Genomic DNA, 23,640 nt, shown 5'->3' on the forward strand with positions numbered 1-23,640 from the left:
ATTTGCGGAGTCTGGACGTTTCACACAAATGGAAATTTACAGTATGTGACACGTGTGTCTGGCTTCTCTCACTTAGCGTTTGTTTTCAAGACGCATCCATGCGATGGTACGTCTCAGCCCTTCATGCCTCTCTGTGCACGAATAATGTTCCATCGTGTGGATAGTACTACATTTTGTGTATCCGTTTGTCAGTCGATGGACTTTCGGATTGCTTCTTTTTTTCTTTTATTCTTTTGCCGCCGCGGACCTTTGTTTCACAAGTGTTTGGTGTATCTTTGGAGAATCTTCATTTCTCTTGGCGTATCTTTAGGAGTAGGACTGCCGGGCTGTATGGTCAAAACTACATGTTTGACCTTTTCGAAACTGCCACACTGCTCTCTAAAGTGCCTACGTTATTTTGCATCCCCACCAACCACGCGTAAGGGTTCCAGTTTCCCTCCTTCTTTGCCATCATGTGTCCTTGTCGGGCCTTTTGATTCTGGCCGTCCTAGGGAGCGTGAAGTGACATCTCCCTCGGGGTTTTCCTCTGCATTTCCTTGATGGCCGCTGAGGCTGAGCAGCCTTTCCTGTGCTTCTTGGCTACTTGTGTATCTTCTCTCCAGTGTCCTTTGCCCCCTTTTACTTATGTGTCTTTTTGTTGTTGAGTTGAAAGAGGCTTTTTTTGTATATTCTAGACCAGAGTCTCTTATGGGATATATGATTCGCAAGCAATTTCTCCTATTACGAAGGCTGTCTTTGTACTTTCACGATGGCGTCCTTTGAAACACTAAAGCGTTCTGATGAAGTTTCGTCAGCCACGTCGTTGTTTATATGTAAACACATTATTTTGCTAGGACCACAAGGACTCATCTGATTCCATGTTCAAGAGCAGAGAGTCTCGTAGCATGGCTGATCTTTATTTTTTGTAACCAGCCCCTAATTGCTTTTCCTCCCGGGGTCTCATATGATGGGAGCACTCTGCATACGTGTAGCAGAGCACTTGGCCAGTATGAAAATAATCTATTCTTTGCCTTCCTGACGTGAGTATGATTCGGGCACAGGGAACATTCTGGTCTTTTTTCCTTCTCCCTCCTTCCCTTCCAGAAAACTTGTATTCTGATTACGAAAGCCATTACACTTCAGGATAGAAAATTTGGACACTTCAGACAGCTATAAGAAGAAACTGGGTCACTTGCAGTCTCGTTCTTAAAAGATGACAATAGGCAACTTTCCTTGAGCATCTGATACCCGTCAGATCACATTTGAAGTGCTTTCTGTGTATTATCTTAGTTAATCTTTCTAGCAACTAAGAGGTACTTTTATTATCTCCATTTTCAGAGGAGAAACATCCAGGACAGAGAGGTTGAACATTTAGCCTAAAGTCACGTGGATTTTTTTTTTTTTTTTAAACTTTTTATTCTGGAAATCATTTCAGACTTACCAACACTTCACTCAGATTCCTCCAATGTTAGCCTTTTTCTACCTGTGCTTTATCAGTCTCTCTCACCTTCGAAGAGTCAGCTGCAGACATGATCCTGACTTGCCTTTTTTTTTTTAAGTTTATTTATTTTGAGAGAGAGAGCAGGGGAGGAGGGGGGGGGGAGAGAGAGAGAGAGAGAGAGAGAGAGAGAGAGAGAGAGAGAGACTGACTCCCAAGCAGGTTCTGCACTGCAGTGTGGAGCCCAATGTGGGGCTTGAACCCACGAACCCTGAGATCATGACCTGAGCCGAAGTTAGACGCTTAACCAACTCGGCCACCCAGGCGCCCCCAATCTTTTAAATTTTTTTTTTTTTTCAACATTTATTTATTTTTGGGACAGAGAGAGACAGAGCATGAACGGGGGAGGGGCAGAGAGAGAGGGAGTCACAGAATCGGAAACAGGCTCCAGGCTCTGAGCCATCAGCCCAGAGCCCGACGCGGGGCTCGAACTCAGGGACCGCGAGATCGTGACCTGGCTGAAGTCGGACGCTTAACCGACTGCGCCACCCAGGCGCCCCGCCCCCAATCTTTTTTTGCTTTTAAGTGTTTTATTTTTTCTTCCTAAAAAACAAGGACATTCATCAGGATCAGAAATTAACATTGCTACAGTACAATTCTCTGTCCTGCAGGGGTTATTGAAATGTCGTCAGTTGTCCCATGACTTAGCTTCTACTTACTTCACGAAAAAAAAAAAAAAGAAAAAAAAAAGAATCCCCCTTCTCCCCCAACCCCCACCATCAGAATCCAACCCGGGAGCACAAACTGCATTCTGCTGTCACACCTCTTGTCTCCTTAAATCTGGAACAGCTCCTCGGCTTTCCTGGACTTTCATGGCCTTGACGCTTTTGAGCAACACAGGCGACTATCTTGTAGAACGTTCCTTAGTTTGGGTCTGACACTTAGTTACGGGGCAGGCTCCGTGTCTGTGTCGTTGCCGCTGTCCTCAGTGCGCGTTGTAAGGAGGCGCGAGCCGTTGGCCTGTCCTGCTCTCAGAGATGCTAACGCGGCCAAGTTTCCCTTCCCCTTGCTGATTCATCGTATTGCGGCAGCCCCGAGTGACAGGGCCAGGCTTTTCACCCAGGGGACGTCTTGTCAGAACCCGAACTCTTAGTCATTTTACTAAGTTATTTTCTACAGGCCACTAAGAAGTTTTTGATGTGTGATCTTCCAGTATCTTTTTTCTTTTCTTTTTAAAAAAAATTTTTTTTTTCAATGTTTATTTATTTTTGGGACAGAGAGAGACAGAGCATGAACGGGGGAGGGGCAGAGAGAGAGGGAGACACAGAATCGGAAACCGGCTCCAGGCTCTGAGCCATCAGCCCAGAGCTTGACGCGGGGCTTGAACTCCCGGACCGCGAGATCGGGACCTGGCTGAAGTCGGACGCTTAACCGACTGTGCCACCCAGGCGCCCCTTTTTTCTTTTTTAATATTTTATTTCTGAGGGATCTCTGCATCCACGATGGGGCTCGAACTCACCACCCTGAGATCAAGAGTCGCATGCTTCACTGGCTGAGCCAGCTGGGCACCCCCAATATCTTTTCGTATATTTTTAACTGAAAAGGGAATTTTAGCATAGAGTTTCATACCCTCTGTTTTAAACTTGATATTTCATCATCCCTCCTTCCCAAATTTTTGAATAGTCTAAAGACAGCTTTTTATAATTATGTGCATGTACCCCAGTACCTTTTTTTAAATGTTTTTATTTATTTATTTATTTTTATTAAAAAAATTTTTTTTAACGTTTATTTTTGAGACAGAGAGAAACAGAGCATGAATGGGGGAGGGTCAGAGAGAGGGAGACACAGAATCGGAAACAGGCTCCAGGCTCTGAGCTGTCAGCACAGAGCCCGAGGCGGGGCTCGAACTCACGGACCGCGAGATCATGACCTGAGCTGAAGTCAGCAGCTTAACCGACTGAGCCACCCAGGCGCCCCAATGTTTTTATTTATTTTTGAGAGAGCGTGAGCCGGGGAGAGGCAGAGAGAGAGAGAGGGAGACACAGAATCAGAAGCAGGCTCCAGACTCTGAGGTGTCAGCACAGAGCCTGACGTGGGGCTCCAACTCACAAACTGCGAGATCATGACCCTAGCTGAAGTCAGATGCTTGACCGACTGAGCCACCCAAGCGCCTCCTAGAATCATTTTTAAACCATCTTACTCTTCCCTCAGCGTTACAAGGGCTTCCGGTTGTTTTTTGTTGTTCATTTTAGGGAGGGACGGGGCTTCTCTGGTAAATGAAGTGTTTCGAAGGTCCAGACTAATTGGAGAACATCGGTGAGCCTGGTGCTTGATGGCGTTTGGGGAGGGGCGGGGTTACCACAACGAGAACCTGTTCCGAACTTCAAAAATTAAAGGACTTTCGGATGTGGCTTTCCCTGTCCAGTAGCTTCTTTCTCCTTCTTGGGGGCACTGGATTGTGGCCCCTGGGGGATGACCCCTTGTCATCTGTCCTTCTTGGGGGCACTGGATTGTGGCTCCTGGAAGGCGACCCCTTGTGGTCTGCTTGGTGTTTATGGCACAGCACAACTGTGCACCCAGTTCATCCGTGACCACTGACACTTGAACCAGATTTCCAGGGGTGAAGGATGTTGCAACCCTTGGCCAGATTCTGAGATGGGCCTTGCGTGTGAGCGAGGGACAGTGGGAGGAGGACGGATATGGATGATCCGACCCATTTCTTCAGACTTGTGCTGTAGTAGCCAAAAACTTCAGATCTGTCATCATCTCTCCACCGAATTTAGTCTATTTGATCTTGCTTTTCCATCTGGAACTGGGAGACACTATCCCTGAATAGATGTCTAAGAGGGCCAGATTCTGGGTAGTTATGGGCGGAGGACCAGTAGCTTGGAGGGGGTTTAATGGGATTGGCATTTGAACAAGTTTCGGAAATGACGATCTGATCAGTACCGCTCCCTGTGAGCTCCTAATTTTGGCTATTGATTGGCACGCATACGGGAGGCCTTCAACGCCTGTCTCAGGCTCCTGGTTCCCACCCAACTTTGATATATTTGGTTTAGGGCCAGGCAGAGTTTTTCCATGAGGGTTAATCTTTCACAGAATGCTTTGTGCTTCTCCGCTCCTGTTCATAAATTCCACTCAGATTCAGATTTCTCTTGGTTTTCTAAGATTCCGAGTAGTGATTGAAAAAAAAGAAAAAAAAGAGGTATTTTCTTTTGGTCTTTTGTGTCTCCACAGAGGTCAGTGTCCCCCCCCCCCCCAGCTTTATTTATTATCGTATAGTTATTTCGCGTTTATGGCAGATGATGTGAAAATACAGATAAAGTAAAAAGCAAACTGTCGTCCTACTAACTAAAGGTGTAACTGCTATTAATATTTCACTGACCTGCTTTCCAAACTATTTCAAAAGATGCAGTGTGTAGGGGCGCCTGGGTGGCGCAGTCGGTTAAGCGTCCGACTTCAGCCAGGTCACGATCTCGCGGTCCGTGAGTTCGAGCCCCGCATCGGGCTCTGGGCTGATGGCTCAGAGCCTGGAGCCTGTTTCCGATTCTGTGTCTCCCTCTCTCTCTGCCCCTCCCCCGTTCATGCTCTGTCTCTCTCTGTCCCAAAAATAAATAAAAAACGTTGAAAAAAAATTAAAAAAAAAAAAAGATGCAGTGTGCATCTTCTGAAAATACAAATCTCTGTGTATAAATACACCAGGTGGCAGAAAGGAGGCTAAATCTAGTTCCAGCAAAATCTTTCAGAAGGCTACTGTTTCTAAATCCCTGTAGGATTCCGCATCGACTTGGCTGCGTCTAGAATCCCACCTTTGAAATTCTATATCAATAAAACATTGCTGGTCCAGGCAAGGTCACGTGTACGGAATCCACACAGAGACCAGGACTCTTTTTACTTCGGAGGCTGCCTGAATAATTTCTACCAGTTGGGGTAGGATTCATTTCCTGTAACAGAAAGCAGGATTTCCTAGGTTTGTTTCCTGTGCGCATTCTGCTTTGGAAGGCTTGCCGTGTCTTTATTCAGCTATTGATTACAGCCCGAGGGGCGCTGCGCCCTGCCTGCCACCATGCAGTAACTCCCAGCGGAAATGAACTAGATCTAATCTGGCCAGAGAGAGGTGCTCCTGGGTGCCCGGCCCGGACAGCATTCCGTCACTTCCCAGGTGTTTGTCAGCGTCACGGGTGGGGTGCAGTGGGAGAGGGTGGAGGGGTCGTGGTCGTGATGCGGTTTTTTCTAACGAGTTCGTTTCTTGGCGTGAATGGTCAAGGAGGTGCTCTCCTAAGGCAGGTAGAATCAACCCTGCGATCCATTCGTTTGTCTTTTTCAGGAATTCTTTCATATGAAAAAAACAAAATACAACTTTTTTTAGGCATGTGAAATCACAAGTACTTATGTCTTCATTACAGAAAAAGTAACAATGTAGATTGAAAAGAGACGTTGATAAATATTAATTTTATCCACCACGTAGAGATTACAGTTTACATTGTTATAGATTTTCCCCAAGCACATGCGTCTCTATGTAGAAACATAATTGCATGTTTCTGTGGTACAGATTCATCGTGTAGCCCAGGGAAGGAAGGAGGGTGAAGTGAGTGAAGTCACATCCCTTACCAAATCCTATGGCTGTCACATTCCTGTTGGATTTCTGTCTGCAACAAGTGTGTGTGTGTGTGTTTATGTATCTGTGTTTGTGTTTATGTAGGGGTGCTTGTGTGTGCACACACATGTGCCCTGTGAGTACATGTGTGTGTGATGTGTGTTTTGATTGAAAGTTTCTCAGTGCCTTGGCCATGCCTTGAATAGCTCACTAATTTCAGAGCGATTAATTACAAGTTCTCATCGCGTATAGGATGTTCTGCAAGCCTGCCCCATGCTCGTGTCATAGGATGAGAAGCGTGTCTCCTTCTTACCCTGAAACTTTCATCTTGCCCCCTCTACACAAGACTTCCCCCTCCTGGACATCTTTCTCTGAGACGCCCATTGTCACCAGTAACCGAGTAGTCATGCAGAGATCTTTCTTTGCATATATTAGAATTTTTTCTCGCCCCTTAATTATTGACACATTTTTAAAAATTTAAGAAGAGCACATTGGAGATTATAGATTCACTTTTGTACCTTGCTTTCAGTAGCTCTTGTTTTTAAAGCGTGTCAGTACTTGGAGCATCACTGAGGTGTAACATCAGTAGAGGCCTGAGGTTGACTAAAGCATTGGGTTGCCGTGGGTTCGTATCGTCTCTCGATGGCATTTCAAGATCCTCCTGTCTGCTGACTTTCATGGAAGGCGAGGGCATCACATTGGCCTCCTGAGACCCCCGGTCGCAGCTGCTGGCTGTGTTTAATTGCCACATTCTGACCTGATTACCGGGGGGATTTTATTTTTATTTTTATTTCTTTGGCGGGCGGCGGGGGGGGGGGAAGGGGTGGAGCAGAGAGAGAGGGGGAGTGGGAGGGGGAGAGGGAGGGGGAGAGAGAATCCCAAATGGGTTCCATGTTCAGTGCAGAGCCCAGCGTGGGATTTGATCTCACAGCCTTGGGATCATGACGTGAGCCGAAACCAAGAGTCGGGTGTTTAACCGACGGAGCCACCTAGGCACCCCCGTTTTACTTAGTTTTTGAATTAAAAAAAATTTTTAATTTTAATTCCAGCATAGCTGACGTACAGTGTAATAGTAGTTTCAGGTGTACAATATAATGTTTCAGCAGTTTCAGACCCCACCCGGTGCTCATCCGAAGTGTACTCAATCCCCATCCCCCAACCCCCGTCCATCTGTCCTCCGGTAACCATCAGTGTGTTCTCTATAGAAGTCTGCTTCTTGGCTTGTTTCTCTCTCTTCCCACCCCCACCTTGCTCATTTGTTTTGTTTTAATTCCGCACCTAAGTGAAATCATATGATACTTCTCTTTCTCTGACTTATTTTGCTCAGCATTATACTTTCTCACTCCATCCCTGTGATTGCAAATGGCCAGATTGCATTCTTGTTTTAGGGCTGAATAATACTCCGTATTCCATACAGACACGCACACACAGTGGGATATTCTTTATAGATCATCTGTCACTTCTTTATCCATTCATCTGTCAGTGGACACTTGGACTGCTTCCATAGTTTGGCTGTTGTAAATAACAGGGGTGCGTATATTCTTTTGTTGTTTTATTTTGGGGGTAAATACCCAGTAGCGTGATTACTGGTTGTAGGCTAGTTCCGTTTAATTTTTCCGAGAGAGAGCGTGTGTGTGTGCGGGTGGGGGAGGGGCGAAAGGAAAGGCGGGGAGAGACTCTTGAACAGGCTTCACGCCCGTCATGGAGCCTGACACAGGCAGGGCTCAGTCTCACGACCATGAGATCACGACCTGAGCCCAAACCAAGAGTTGACAAAAAAAAAAAAAAAAAAAAAAGTTGACACTTAACCGACTGAGCCACCCAGGTGCCCCGAGTAGTTGTATTTTTAACTTTTAATTTAACTTAATTTAATTTTATTTTTATTCTTTTTTAACTAATCTCTCTGCCCGATGGAGGGCTCGAACTCACGACCCCAAGACCAAGAGTTGCATGCTCTACCGACTGAGCCAGCCAGACGCCCCTACTTTTTAACTTTTCGAGGAGGCTTCATCCTGTTTTCCACGGTGGCTGCACCAGTGTGCATGCCCACCAGCAGTGCAAGAAGGTTCCTTAGTGGGGTGATTTGGGGCAAATCGTCAGTGAGCTGACGACAGAAAGACACGGCCACCTGCCGAGTTCCTGCTTGGTGTGCCAGGGGCACTGTGCTCTGGGCACCTCCTACGGCTCACGGGTACTGCGGTGGTGCCCGTTTAGCGGATGAGGCGTAGGTTGGCTGACGGGTGTCCCCAAGGCCACGTGGCTGGCGAGACGAAAACCAGGCAGCCCGGGTCCCGGGGCTGGTTCTGTGGCTGCGATACTGCTTCTCTGCCTGTGGGAGGAGGGCTCGCATGTGCTTTGTCGCTCACGAAACACTACTGAGTGCTGTGCACCTGTGTTGGGAGCTTCAGGCTGATGTTGGGTGAGCTTCCAGAGCGTCTGGTTGTTCTGGCCTGTTCTGAGCCAGCATTCGGGGTCTGTTTGCCTCCCAGGCTCCGTGAAGTGTGTTTTTTTTGATCCCTTCCCTCTGTCTCATCTGGAGAAGCTAACACACTGGGTGCTAAGAAAACTTGTGGGAGCCCCCCGAGTGCCTTGTCTTCACCACCCATCTCTCCAGGGTCCTGTCCTTAGAAAGACAAACCAAAAGGGTATGTTTCTCCTCTGATCTCCTGTGACCTTGAAACAGCCCTCTTACAGACAGCACGAGAGATCAACAAAGAGCTGCGTGCACAGGTCCCCCCATCGATGGCAGAGTCTGCCAAGGAGGCCATTCCTGAGCCCGTGTCACCTTGCTGGGAGATAGAAAAGTATGGTGAACCGGCGCCTGGCTGGCTCAGTCAGCGGAGCGGGCGACTCTTGAACTCGGGGTTGTGGGTTCAAGCCCCACATTGGGTGCAGAGATTACTTAAAAAAATAAAATCGTAAAAAAAAAGTACAGTGAAGATACAGCTCAGCGAGAAGCACATTTTGTAAGTGTAACATAGGCTTGTTATAGAAAAGGTAAACAATTAGAGAAAAAAAACTATTTTGGTATTTTTCCCCTCTCTTCCATACCTATAATTTAAATGTTTAGTCATTCCACATTCTATCTTGATTTGTCCACCTGGTAATATATTGTCTTATCCCTGTCCAGTAGCCATCTGTGATAGGATTTTTATTTTATTAAAAAAATTTTTTTTAATGTTTATTGTTGAGAGAGGGAGAGAGACAGCAAGCAGGGGAGGGGCAGACAGGGAGAAACAAGAGTCTGTAGCAGGCTCTAGGCTCTGAGCCGTCAGCACAGAGCCCAACATGGGGCTTGAACTCAAGGACTGTGAGATCATGACCTGAGCTAAGCCGGTTAAGACACTTAACCGACTGAGCCACCCAGGCGCCCCTGTGATAGGATTTTTAATGGCTACGCTCTTTCCTGCTGCTTAGGTACACCACAGATTATTTATTTTGTCTCCCGCTTCGTCCATCTTAAATTTTGATGTCCTGACATAGCCTGACGGGTTTAATCTCTGCACATCTCGGAGTGTGTGTGTGTGTGTGTGTGTGTGTGTGTGTGTGTGTAAGTGTGTGTAAAAGGCTCCAGGTGTCTCTTTTTGCATCTTTGTAACTGTGTTGCAGAGAGTGAGGATAAAAACCACCCCCGGGAAGGGCAAACCTGTGGCCTTGCTGGGGTCCTGCCTTCTCAGCCCTTGTGCGGACCTGAGGTTTTTCCCTCCAGGACCACATTCATCGCTCAGGGGTGCCCTTCCTTAAATGCCTCCTTGTACCTGTGCTCCGGGCTGTTGGACAATGACTGCATTCAGACGTGTGTGCAAATGAGGGAGAAAGATTTAGGAGGTGGGTGGGGCTTTGCCCTCCTGCTGCCTTGTTTTCGCCCCAGGGTGAGTTCAGAAAACCGAGGTCAGGAACTTAAGGAGAAAACACTGCGACAATGTTATTTATTAACCAGTGGGGTAAGAATCTTGAAATAGCGTGTTGGTTGCTCAGAAGAGAGGGGGTGTTGGGAATGGTTTAGGGACGCTGTAGAAAACTATCAAATGACTTATCCTTGGGATCAGCTGTGCGGTGGGCCGGTTCTGTCCCGTTTCTTGTTAGTGTTGGCCCGGAATGGACTTAAGGGCAAAGTTGTTTCTGAGTGGCTAAGATTTTATGGAGATGATGTCATTCTTTCTTTTCAAATCTAAATTTTCATCAGATTAAGTGATAGGAGCCTGAATTTCAAGTACAGGATCAAAGAAACTTGGATCAGGGAGTGGCCTTTTAACCACCATCTTGCCCAAAGATTCATAAATAAAACAGGGGCAGTGTTTTGTTTGCTCCATGCTGTATGTGGTAAAAAAAAAAAAAAAATCTGCAGCAATATATATATATATTTTTAATCACTTAATGTTGTAGAAAAGTCAGCTTTTCTTGGGAAAGGTCAGATCTGGAAATGGTGGGCCCAGTTTCTCCTGGGCAGTGGCTGGCTGAACGGGGTGGCTCCTGCCTCAGTTTACCCCTGCCCCCATGGGGCCAGCCTTACTCCTGTCTGTTCCCTGTCCAGCCCCCCGGTAGTGCATTGTCCACTGAGCTTCCTAATTAAGAATACCTTCGGTCTCTGGATGCATTCATGGTCTTGAAAGGCTGGATTAGTGCGACCTGGCTAGTCTTTGCGAGTCTGGGTGTTGATCCTCTCGAAGGCCACCAGAGATACCAGATTCACGCACGCTCTGACGATGGCTGCGTATCCTACTCCTGACAAGAATTCAAGGCTTTTTAGCCTGACCTGGCGTATTTCCCAAGCACGCGTTTCCCAGGTACAAAGGGAAAATTATTAAGACTTGTCACAGGTGGTTTATTGCTGACCCACAAATGATGAAAAAGCCCTTTCATGGATCGTTCTGGCCCGAATTCTTCAGATGGGCATTTTGGGGAGGGAGCATAGCAGCCCGTCCTTTTGATTTCCTGGCCCAAACCAAAACACGCGGCCGACTCAGGAGCCCCCACTCCCCGGCCTTCCGCCCCCTTCTCCGTTTCCATTTGGTAGAGTTAATTTATTTGTTCATTCATTCACCTTAACGGGTTTCTTTTGCTGCTGCTGCTCTGACCTCTCGATATTCTGACCTGAAGTCTCAGAGCACCCCCTCCCCCCGACTTCTGGCTGTTGGGGACAATGAGACTCAAGACCCCCAAATCCTTTCTGATCGGACGATATGGAGTGATTCTCTTGAACGGAGGTTTGGATCCGTCAGGATAAGAAGTAACCTCATTTCATGTCCTCTTGTTTCGCAAAGACATGCATTGGTCTCTCCTGACCCCTGAAATGTGTGTTCCTGCTGCATTTGAGAAGGGTCGGGGACCAGTCTCTTCTCCGTAGGACCTTGGGGATTTCTGTTAGAAAGGAGCTTCAGAGTGACGCTGTGGGCCAGTGAGTGGAAGGTGAGAATTAGTGACCCACCCCCTTGGTAGGGCTCAGGTCCTGGGGGCACCAGTCCCCAGAGAGACGGGGGAGGTTTTAATGAGGTTGGACCCAGGGTGGGGAGCAGCAAGCCTGGTGGTGGCTCGTTCCTTCGCTCCCCTGAGGGGTTCGCTGCAGAAGAAATCGAGGTTGGAAGATGTTTGCCTACAGGTGTATTTCACCCATCAGCGGCACTTGTCAGTGCTCACCATTTCGGAATTACAGACCGGCTGTCCCTCCAGTACAGCCCTGAGGGTCCCTGGCGAGGGGGCTGGGCTGGCCCAGGCGGGAACTGCCACGTGCTCTTGGAAGCCACTGCCGGGTTCCACATTCTTGCCATTGTAGTTAAGAGCAGGCTTTGGGGGAGTTAATGCATTTCCATGAAGCCCACTACCACTGGCCTTTCACCTCTGTTCAGAACAATGAAATGGGTTTTTGAGGGGCGGTGTAGCAGCAGCTTGAAAACAAGAATGAAAAAAACCCCTTTCACTGACAGTCACGGTTGAGGCATCTCGAGAAGAATTTTTCTTTGTTACAGAATCGGTGTGTAAAAGAGGATGTAAACTTAGGGTTTTTTTGGCTCGTGTGTACCTATGTATTTGTAATATGTTGTGTTGAGATATGTGTTTACTTAAAAGAGGGGCACGCGGGTGGCTCAGTCGGTTCAGCGTCCAATTTTGGCTCAGGTCATGAGCTCATGGTTTCTGAGTTCGAGCCCCGCGTCGGGCTCTGTGCTCAGAGCTTGGAGCCTGGAGCCTGCTTTGGATTCTGTGTCTCCCTTTCTTTCTGCCCCTCCCCTGTTCATGCTCTGTCTCTCTCTGTCTCAAAAATAAATAAATGTTAAAAAATTTTTTTTTAAAAAAATGAAAAGAAATGCAGGTACATGAGGAAGATATCTCCGTGGTACACAGAGAGAGAGAAAGTAGGAGATAGAAGTATTGCCCATCACATGTGTCACCCTATAAACAGTGTACGTGGAGATGCGATCATTTTGTGTGTGTCCAATCTTCACTGATCATTTTAGACTTGGAGAGATGATTGTTTGCAGGTAAGACAAGCCCTATGGAAAGAGTCATCGACTCAGACCAGTAAATGAATGGTTTTTTTCAAAGACTGATGCAGACTATTAGCAAACAAGACAAAAAACAGTCATTGCTAGACTAGCCCTTCCTTTGCAGATGGAGGTCAGTGTGACAGTATCTTCTGTCGGTCAGAGGGGAAAGCTAGTCCATGGGAATCCTGGTTGACTTGTTCTGACATAATTCGAGCAGAGTAGAGTTTCTTGAAGACAAACCTCTTGTTCCAGCATAAATCCAGTTACTGGCCACAACAGAAAGCCAGTTAGGTATCTGAGCAGAACCCACTGAGGATGCATACACGGAATGTTTAGGGCTGGGACAGAAATGGAAAAGAAGCCACCTGGAGGGAGTGGGGACGGGGGGCAGAGCGGAGCTAGTACCACGGTTTGATCTGTGCCCCCCCCCCCGCCCCTCCCCGCTCCAGGGAGTAGCAGGGCAGCCCAGGACAGCCTGGGGGTTCCCGAAACACGGAGTAGCAGGTGTCTGCCTGTGCAGAATCTCTTGGTAGAAGGAAGGGGGAGCTCCGGAAGCATCCTGGTGAGGCGGAAGCTTGGGCAACTGTGATCCCCCCGGGAAAGTGAGTCTCGGTGCCCTCCACCCCTGCAGGGACACTGAAATACTGCACAGTTACTTACACAGTGATGGCCCCTTGTGACCCACCACCCAGCTGAAAGATAGTAAAGCATCTCAGAATGAGCACCTCCTGGGTACCCCGTCTCTGTCACCCTCTGTCACTCCCCAGGTCTGCTCTGTCCTAAAAGCTGCCTCCTTTTCCTTCCCTAAAAGTTACACTTTATAAGAAGAAAGGGGGAGGGCGTACCTTTTCTAGACTCCATCCTCTCGGGCTTGGTTTGGAATAAAATGGCGGCTTGTTGGGCATTAAAATTGGAAGCGTCTTGTGTGCGTTTCTTGTCGTTGGCTGTAGCAAATTGCTTCACTTCTGCTGTTTGGAAACACTACAGATTTATCACAGTGCTGTAGGTGAGAGGTCCAATCCAGGGCTCACCAGTCGGCCGGGGCGCCTCTGTTCCTCCCGGAGGCCCCAGGGGTGAATCTGTTGCCTTGCCTTTCCCAGCAGCTAGATGCTACCCTATTCCTTGGTTTATGTCCACCTCTCTCTTCAAAACCGATGCCATCTCCTCTCTCTGACTCTGCCTCTGCCCTCAACTTCCTCTCTGGCTGCGGCCGGGAAAGTTCTGCCTTTTGAGGACCCCTATGATTACAGTGGGCCCACCTGCATAATCCAGGAGTGGCTCCTGATGGCCAGGTCCTTAACCTTCATCACCCCTGCCAAGGCCATTTGGGCGTGTAAGGTAACCTGTTCACAGGTCCCGGGATTAGGTTGTGGGCATCTTTGGGGGCCATTATTCTGCCTGCCTCACGTCTCAACTTTCTGCCGGTGACAGTGTGTCGGGTGGATGCCTGAGTGCGGCCAGGCACCACCGAGGATGCGCCGATGAACTTGTACCCCAGTCTAGGCCCCTGTGCTTGTAGGGCAGGCCTCCAGCTGATCTGGGGTTGGCCGTTTCCGTTAGACCCAGGATTAGACCCCATGTCAGGCTGTCGCTGCTTTCAGCCGGGAGCCTCCCACCTTGCTTGCTTCTCTGAGTCTGGTTTTTCATATCCACTCAGGTGGAGTGGGTCATTCTTAGCTCAGTGGGCTCTCTGCTGGGCATGCGGGGTGGCCCTGTCATTTAGGCTGTGTCTGTCAGGCACCCCGTGGGCTCTCCCCAGGCTCTTGTGCCTCCTTCCTGTGGCAGTGGGGGAGGGGGGAAGGGGAAGTCTGGGTGGGGACTCAACACTGTCCAACCCCTCCCCAGCTCCCCTCTCTGTTGTTTTCCTTTTCTCCTTGTATTTCCTTCTCTTCCTGGAGGCCCCTGGCCAGGTTCACAGGCTTTTATTTTTATCACTATTTTTTAATGTTTATTTATTTGAGAAAGAGAGAGGGAGCACATGCATGAGCAGAGGAGGGGCAGAGAGAGAGGGAGAGAGAGAGAATCCCAAGCAGGCTCCGTCCGTGCTGTTCGTGTACAGCCCAGTGTGGGACTCGGTCCCATGAGCGGTGAGATCATGACGAGCCGAAATCAAGAGTCGAGGGCTTAACTGACTGAGCCACCCAGGCGCCCGCAGATTCACAGGCTTTTAAAACATGCAAAGTAATTGTTTATATTTAAAGGGAGATCTCAGGCACAGGTCCAGATTTCTGTTCTTTTCTCGAGGAACCAGAAGCTCTGGCCATCCGGGGCCGCGCCCCCTTGGGGGTAGCCTCCTCCATCAGTGCATCGTGGGGTCATGGGGTCACTGCCCCTGTGGATGTGATGCGGGCGCGTCCCCACCCTGCCCGCTTCACTTTCTTGCATGACCAGTCCGGTCCCCGTCTTGGAGTTTGCGCGCGCCCCCCCCCCCCCCTTTGACCTGAAGGGAAGCCAGTCTCGCTGAGGCTGCGAGAAGGTTCCAGGGGGCGATGGAAGCCACGCCCCCAGGAAGTGCAGTGCGCGCTGGGTGGGCTCGTGCGCCAGGCAGCTCCAGGTACCCCCCTGGCCTGGCAGCTGAATGAGTAGCTTCCTCCAGCACCTGTTTCCTCTTCCGTGTAGACCGGGGTCCTCATCCACGGGCAGGACTGTCTCCTGGGGCGGGGGTAAATCTCTGCTGTGTGTTGGGATGTCTAACAGCCCCTCACGGTGGAGGCCAGGAGGTGCGGGCACACGTCCCCTTCTCCAGCTGCGACCACCAGCAGTGTCCCTGGACGTGGCCGCACGTCCCCTCGGGGGCAGAGCCGCCTGGCTGAGAAGGGCCGTGGACACCTACCGGGTTGCTTACTCGTGGGGCTGCCTGTTGCCGTGGGCTCCGTGCAGGTGTCGCAGACGCGGTCGCTCCCGACCCTCTGTGCGTTCCCTCTGCCACGGCCCTGGCATGCAGCCTGCCTCTGGGCCCGGAAGAGAAGGTGAGTTGTACCGCGCCGAGGGCAGCTGGGAGGTGGGCGCCGGCAGGCCCGGAGGAGCCGAGGCCGTCGCGGGCCGGCCCAGCCTCCCCTGGGGCCCCAGTGGCTGCCTGTGCCCCGTCTCCGCTCCCAGTTCCATCCTTGTGTTCATTTGCTTGACCTGTGAGCCGGGGCCCTGGGCGGCGTGTCTGATTTCGACCCTGTGTCCCGTTTAGGTGGCCCTCGTACAGTGGACCGAAAGTGTGGGGCTGACCCTGGTGGGCCGGGACCAGTCTTCCATGCAGCTGAGGACCCCTGGCGACCAGATCCTGAACTTCACCATCTTACAGATCTTCCCTTTCACCTACGAAAGCAAGCGCATGGGCATCATCGTGCGGGTGAGTTACCCTCCTTCTGACTTCAAGTGAGTAAATAACTCAAGCGGGCTGGCTGCTTGTGCCCTGTAGCTCCGCGTCCTTTCTTAACCCTTTCCTACCCTCTTGATCATGACGTCTGTTGTCCAGACTCAGAAGAGAATGTAATTGCCTGAGCAGAAACGATGTCAGTCCCTCAGGGAGAGCTGATCGGCTTCTGGTTAACCTCGTTCTAGAGGGAAAGGTCTGACGTTCTAGAGGGAAAGGTCTAATGTATGCAGATGGGGCGTTTCTTGGTAATAATACATTTCTCATTGTGTACGCTTTTGTTGAACCCAACATACCTCTCTCGAGGTGAGGTTGACATCAGCGAACCATTTTGAAGTGAGTAACTCAGCGGCATTTAGGACTGCCTTCAAGTTTCAAAACATCTTCGTAAACCCTAAAAGGAACCCTCCTACCCATGAAGTAGCGGCCCCGCATTCTTCTAGTCCCGGAACCACCGCTCTGCTCTCCGTCTCTAGGGATTTACCTACGCCGGATGGTTTGTGTAACTGCATTCCTGTGACACATGACCCATTCGGCATAATGTTGTCCAGGTTCATTCACTTTGTAGTAGGCATCAGAACTCCATTCCTTTTTTTTTTTTAATGTTTATTTATTTCTGAGACAGAGAGAGACAGCATGAGTGGGGGAGGGGCAGAGAAAGAGGGTCGAGATGCAGAATCTGAAGCAGGCTCCAGGCTCTGAGCTGTCAGCACAGAGCCCTGTGCGGGGCTCAAACCCACGAACTGCGAGATCATGACCTGAGCCGAAGTTGGACTCTCAACCGACTCAGCCACCCAGGCGCCCTGAACGCCATTCCTTTTTATGGCTGCATCTGTTGAAAGACACTTGGGTTGTTTTCACCTTTTGACTGTTGGGAATGGTGCTACTTTGAGCATTCGTGTACAAGGATTTGAAGATCTGTTTTCAGCATTTTGGGGTATATACTTAGGAGTGGAGTTCCTGGGTCCTGCTGGATCCATTACCCACTTGCTGGATAATTCCATCTTTTAGCTTTATGAAGAACCTCCAAATGGTTTTCTGTCATCTTGCACCATTTTGCATTCCGCCACCAATGTAGGAAGGTTCCGGTTTCTCCACATCCTCGTCAACACTTTTTATTTTCCTTCTTCACTATTTTGATTAGAGCCATTTTTGTGGCGGCAAAGTGGTATCTCGCTGAGGTTGTGATTTGCATTAACTTTATGACTAACGATGTTGAGCATATTTTCATGTGCTTATTGGCCGATTTTATATCTTCTGTGGAGAAATGCGTATTCAAATCCTTTGCCCCCCTTTTAATCTGGTTGTCTTCATTGTTGAGTTGTAAGTGTTCTTTATATAGTGTGGCTATTAGACCCTTATCAGAGAGATGCTTTGCAAATATTTTCTCTCTCTCTAGGTTGTCTTTTTACTTTCTTTTTTTTTTTCATCTTTTCATTTTCTTTGATAAAATTTCTTTGATTCACAGAAGTTACTAATTTTGGTGAAGCCTAATTTATCTATTTTTTTCTTTTATTGCTCTTAGGTGTCATATCCAAGACTTTATTGTTAAATCCAAGCTCATGAAAATTTACTCCTATGTATCTTTTTAAGAGTTTTGTAGTTTTGGCTCTTTCAGTCATTGATCCCTTTTGGGTTAATTTTTGTATATGGTGTGAGGTAGGGGTTCAGCTTCATCCTCTCGCACGTGTGCAAACGTTGTTCCAGCACCATTTGGTGAAGGGACCGTTGTTTATCCACTGAGTGGCCTTGGCATCCTCGTTGTAATTCAGTATTTTCAATGGTTTTTCATTCGTACAGTCACTGAAGTTATCGGGAAAATACAGCGATCGTTCAGCAGCATCATTTTGTCATATTTATTTCAAATTGTGTTGTTATACATTTTGAAACTTGCATTGCAGTATAACCTACACAGAGAACCGTGCAAACATCATAAGCGTGCAGCTCAGGTGTCTACAAAGTTAGCACACCCACGTCACCAGCATCCAGAGCAAAGATCAGAATCCCACCCATTGTTACCCCAGCAACTCCGTTGTGCCCCTTCCTGGTCACCTACATCCCTCTCTCTCCCCACAGGGATATGACCACTCTGTTGATTTCTACCACTGATTAATCTCTTTTTTGAGATTTTTTCTTTATAGAAATCATGCAGTAGTTTCCTTTTCATGTTTGAGTACATTTGCTCAAATTTATATTTGTAAGATTCATCCATGTTTTTGTGGGTATTGTAGTTTTAGAACGTTTTTATTTTTATTTATTTAAATTGTTTTAAATGTTTGTTTATTTTGAGAGAGACAGAGAGAGAGAGTGAGAGGGGAGGGGCAGAGAGAGAGGGAGACACAGAATCTGAAACAGGCTCCAGGCTCTGAGCTGTCAGCACAGGGCCTGACGCGGGGCTCGAACTCTCGGACCGCGGGATCATGACCTGAGCTGAAGTCGGATGCTTAACCGACTGAGCCACCCAGGCGCTCCAAGGGAGCTTTAAAAGTGCAGATCACTTTCGTCCCATCTGGATCTGTTTTGGTCTTGGAATGGCTCCTTGGTATTTGTAAAGGTTTTTCACATTATTCGGCTTGATTGGGGTAAACCCTGCTCAATCCTGGGCAACTTCGGAATGTGACTCCTCTTTTTGGTTTGGTCTTTAAAAGAAAGGAGACTCCCCTCTACCTTGATGTACCCGAGTGTGTTATGCCTGAAAGATCAAAGAGCTGTAGGTTCTATTATAGTAAGTTGGTAACAGTAGTGTGAGTACTTAGCGATCAGGGTAATTAGGAGCAGAGGTGCCAGCGACAGTAGGGATGGTAACGGCTGTAGGAACAGCAATAACGTGATGACAGGTAGCGTTTAATGATGCTCGTTGTGTGCCAGCGGCTGTTCTAAAGGATTTCCAGAAACTCACTCATTAAGCCTTAGCATAAGCCAGCAAGGTAGGTACCATTTTGATTGGCATTTGGCAAAGGAGAAAATGGAAGGGTAGGGGGGCTCAGCATTCTCCCCACGTTCACACAGCTGGATAATGGCGGAGCTGGGGCTGGACCCCAGGCGATATGGCCCCCAAGTCCAGGCTCTTTAACCACGACGACCTGGGAGTTTGGGTGTGGTGAGCGGGGCATCGAAAAGCTTGTGGAGTACCCCTAGTAATGCTGCAGTACTGTGTCGTGTGTTCTGCCTGGCAGATTTCCCCACACTTAGCGGTATAAAACGGTAGAAGGTAGTATCTCACGGGGTCTGTGGGCCAGGAATCTGGGTGCAGCTTCGCTGGGTCCTCTGGCCTGTGGTTTCTCACAGGCCGCTGTCGTCCGGGGTTCAGCCGGGGCAGGATCCAGCCGAAAACCAGATAAAATCAGTGCTGTGGGTGGGATTCGGCTCCTTGCGGTTGTTGGACGGAAGGCTTTAGTTCTCCGCTCTTTTGGTAGGAGGCCACCCTCGTTCACTGTTCCACCGGCCTCCCCGTAGGTCAGCTCCCTTGTCGGCGGGCTTCATCAGAGTGAGCAAGATGGAGGGCAGAGTCTTTGCAACCTGATGTCAGAACTGGCCTCCCATCGCTTCTGCCTTGCTTACTAGAAGCTGGTTACAGGGTCCAACCCCCACTCAGTGGGAGTGGGTCTCACCAGGGCATGGAGTATGAGGGAGTAGGGGTCATTGGAGGGGGTAGGGATCATTGGAGGGAGTAGGGGTCATTAGAGGGAGTAGGGGTCATTGGAGAGGGTAGGGGTCATTGGAGGGAGTAGGGGTCATTGGAGGGAGTAGGGGTCACTGGAGGGGGCAGGAGTCACTGGAGGGGGTAGGGATCATTGGAGAGGACAGGGGTCTTTTGAGGGGGCAGGGGTCATTGGGGGGGGCAGGGGTCATTGGAGGGGGTAGGGGCCATTGGAGGGGGTAGGGGCCATTGGAGGGGGTAGGGGTCTTTGGAGGGGGTAGGGGTCATTGGAGGGGGTGGGGGTCATTGGGGCGGGGGTCATTGGAGAGAGTAGGAGTCTTGGAGGGGGCAGGGGTCATTGGAGGGGGTGGGGGTCTTTGGAGGGGGTGGGGGTCATTGGAGAGGGTAGGGGTCTTTGGAGGAAGTAGGGGTCATGGGAGGGACTAGGGGTCATTGGGAGGAAGTAGGGGGTCATTGGGAGGAAGTAGGGGTCATTGGGAGCCACAGAAGAAACAGCTCCATGAGCTGCTGTTCTGATGACCCAGTGACATAGCCTGAATGTGCTTTGAATTTTTGTTAACATTTATTTACTTATTTTTTGAGAGAGAGAGAGACAGAGAGACAGAGCATGAGTGGGGGAGGGGCAGAGAGAAGAAGACACAGAATCCAAAGCAGGCTCCAAGTTCTGAGCTGTCAACACAGAGCCCGATGTGGGGCTCGAACCCATGGACTGTGAGATCATGACCTGAGCCAAAGTCGGACACCCAACCGACTGAGCCACCTAGGGGCCCCGAATGTGCTTTGAAAATGACACATTTTAAGGGATTTTTGTGTCCCTGATTCCAATTTTTGGGTGGGAGGGGAGCTTTTTCTCCCATGCTGCTGCTGCTTTTCTCACTGGCCCATACCTGGTCTGACCCATGGCTTCTAGACTGTATCTTGAGCACACATCTGATGTCAAGAACGTGGCCTGGCAGCTGCAGCACGGATCGTGCGTGTGGGTGTTTCCTGGGGAATCAGAGTCATTAATCGCCTCCGGAATCGCTTTTGTTCCAGCCTTTATTTTTTCAAGTTCTAGGACCGGGGTCTCCGCTGAAGTCATTCGAGGGTTGAATCATCATCAGATAGTACCCAGTATCAGCCGTTCTAGGATAAGTGAGCAATATATCCGCCCTTCCTTTAGCTGTGAAGGGCTTTCATTCCCAGATACACGTCCTATTTTATGGCATGTGGGTCCACATCTTCTCACAGCAAGAACAGGGCCCTGTACCTTGAAGTAGGGGATACTTACTGGATGGGAAAAATCTATCATTAAACTTTTTTTTAAATGTTTACTTTTGAGAGAGAAAGAGAGAGACAGACAAAGCATGATTGGGGGAGGGGCAGAGGAACAGGGAGACCCAGAATCCGAAGCAGGCTCCAGGCTCCGAGCTGTCAGCACAGAACCCCATTCGGGACTCGGACTCATGACCCGTGAGATCATGACCTGAGCTGAAGTCGGATGCTTAACCGACTGAGCCACCCAGGCGCCCCTATATCTATCATTATTTTAAAATAGCACCCCCCCCCCTTCCAAGGTTATGGAAAACAAACCAACTCAACATTGAATTAAAGCATTCAGAACAGACACATACATCAAGAGCTCAAATTGTTCTTTGTTTTCACCACCAAAGACCAACCATTCATCCCTCTTCAGAGACTTTCCCTTTTAGTTTTTTTCTACGCGCATACGAGTGTAAATACCCACACGCATTTGTATGAACTTGGCATTGAGCGTCACATGAGGCTTTCTAAACTCTTCCCCCTGTTGAACAATATGGATGGTGGAAATTTTCTCATATTAGTAAAGTGTGATTTTTATGATTTTAATGCATGCGTGGTGTTTTGTTGAAAAAATATACCATTATTTGATTAAATATTCTCAGATACTGCACATTTTTCATTTCTCACTACTAAAAGTCAGTCTGTGAGCATCTGTCTTTGTTAGGCTGGCTTTAATGACATGCGTATTTTTGCTAAGTTTTGTTTTCTGACCTGTCTCCCTCCTTATTCTTGCCTTTGACCCGTGGAAATCAGCCTTCGGGGCAAGTGGACAGGTTCTCCATTCTCCAGAAACCTCCCTAAACTCTTCTAATGCAGCCGTTCTCGCCCTGGGGCCATTTTGCCCCCAAGGGGACATTCGAAAAAGTTGGGAGACATTTTGGTCGTCCCAAGTCAGGGTTGACCTCCTCTCCTAGGTAGAGGCCAAGACGCCTCCTCAGGAAGAATAACCCACCCCAAACGTTAATCGTGCCGGGGCCAGCAGCTTAGTTCTCATGCACCCAGATATCCTGTCTGGTTATTTGGAAATACCCACCCAGTCACCTGAGGTGAGGGAATGTCAGCTCCGCTGTGACACATCTTGGTTTGGTGACTGTTGGCAGTTACGGGCTCACTCACCTCGCTCACCAGCCCTCCCGACGCGTGCGAGCGCTTGGATGGCACTTGGCAGGGACTTGCAGGCAAAGTCCTTCCCTGGCGTGCATCTCTGCCTTCTGGGGTTTCCTTGGGGGCTCGTGCGCTTGTGTCTCTGAAAGGAAGGCTGCCGTCGCCCGCCTTATTTCTGTTGCGTGTAGATGTTCCACTGCCCTCCCCCGGCCCGTCCCACGCGGAACGATGGAGGCCGATCGGTGCTGTAGATCAGACCCTTGTCATTGTTTGCATAGAAGAGGCCTTTGAACAGGGGCCAGGATGAGACCACAGTGGAAAAAGATGAGGCCCCAAAACAATGCCGCGCAACTGGCAGCTCTCAAACGTACAGCGTGATCTCGCCATCGTATGGGAGCGAGGTAACCTTGTGATGAACCGAGTGGGAGGAAGTGAGTAACGGGAGGAGACAGTCGGGGCAGTGTTTGAATTGGACGAGCCGTCCGCGCCCTCCAGAGCGCCCTTCGCAGTAGAGGAAACTGGGGAGGGGACGCTATTTCCTACGGCTCTGTTGTCAGGCACCGTTCGGGTTGAGGCAAGAGGGAAAAAAGCCCCGGGATGCTTCCGTGCTCAGACCCCACGGCTCTCTCTGGCCCGAGTCACAAGCAGGCGTGGGTGTGTGGGATGCGTCAGAGGTGAAGCATGGGCTGCTGCTGGCTTTAGAGACGCAGGTGCCTGTTCGTGGCCGGTGGGCGCTTTTGTGAGCAAGCATGTACTTCTCAAAGATTATCAGCGATGAGAGGGCCCTGGAAAGCTGTTCTGAAGAAGGAGACGTGCACCACTAATTTGGCCCTGGGTATTTATTTCGTGTTTAGTTAATGCGTTCACAGGCGGGCTTTCGGGGCTTTCCCGGGGGAGGAAAATTGAGGCATGAGGTGGTAATGGCCATGCTCTGTTCCCTCACCCCTCTCTTCCCCCCCAGGCCCCCCACCCCCGTGGTGGGAGTTCCCGAGGAAGGAGTCACAGAGTAAGAACCAGGGCTCAGAGCCATTGTTCCTTGAAGCCAGGGCTCCTCAGCCTCCGTGCTGTTGACACTGGGGCCAGATGGTTCTTGGATGTGGCTGTCCCGTGCACCCTGGGACTCTCAGCAGCATCCTTGGCCTCTATCCGCTGGATGCCAGGAGTAGTCACCCCCTCGTTGTGACAACCAAAAAGGTCTCCAGATACTGCCCCATGCAAAATCCCCTCCATTGAGAACCACTGGGCGAGGCCTTGGTCCCCACACACAGTGCGGTTGAGGGACGCACAGAGTTACCGTCACCCTAGCGGGCTGATTACACTGAGTGGGCGTTTTCTGGGTGTCTGGCCCTTGGCTGCGTGCTCTGTGTAGGTGACTTCGTTTAAGCCCCAACAGCCTGCGTGGTAAGAGTTGTTCCTGTTTTACAGATGAGAGAACTGAGGCTTAGAGAAAAGAAGCAGCATGTCCCGAGTGCACACAGCTGGAAGCTGGTGTCGGGTCTAAGCCTTCGATGCCTGGGCCGTGGTGTTATCTACCCCCCCCCCCCCCCGAAAAGCTGTGAACAAAAATCTGGGTCATTTGATGGCTTGCAAGTCCTCAAGTAGACACGGGTCTGGAATGATCGGGATTAGCAGTTCTCAGTGAAGGCAGTTTGCTCCCCAGGGGACATTTGTTTATGTCTGGAGATATTTGGGCTGTCCCCATGGGGGTGT

General features: G+C 49.5%; 1 protein-coding gene across 1 annotated transcript in view; it reads left to right on the forward strand.

Annotated features, from left to right (window-relative positions):
• ATP9A (ATPase phospholipid transporting 9A (putative)) overlaps positions 1-23,640 on the forward strand; it is a 131,043-nt gene that overhangs the window by 82,386 nt on the left and 25,017 nt on the right. The window contains 1 exon segment of the mRNA XM_047852163.1: positions 15,678-15,839. Within this exon segment, the coding sequence (XP_047708119.1) occupies positions 15,678-15,839 (162 nt within the window).

Source organism: Prionailurus viverrinus, chromosome A3 (assembly GCF_022837055.1).
Source record: "Prionailurus viverrinus isolate Anna chromosome A3, UM_Priviv_1.0, whole genome shotgun sequence".
Classification (NCBI taxonomy): Eukaryota; Metazoa; Chordata; class Mammalia; order Carnivora; family Felidae; genus Prionailurus; species Prionailurus viverrinus.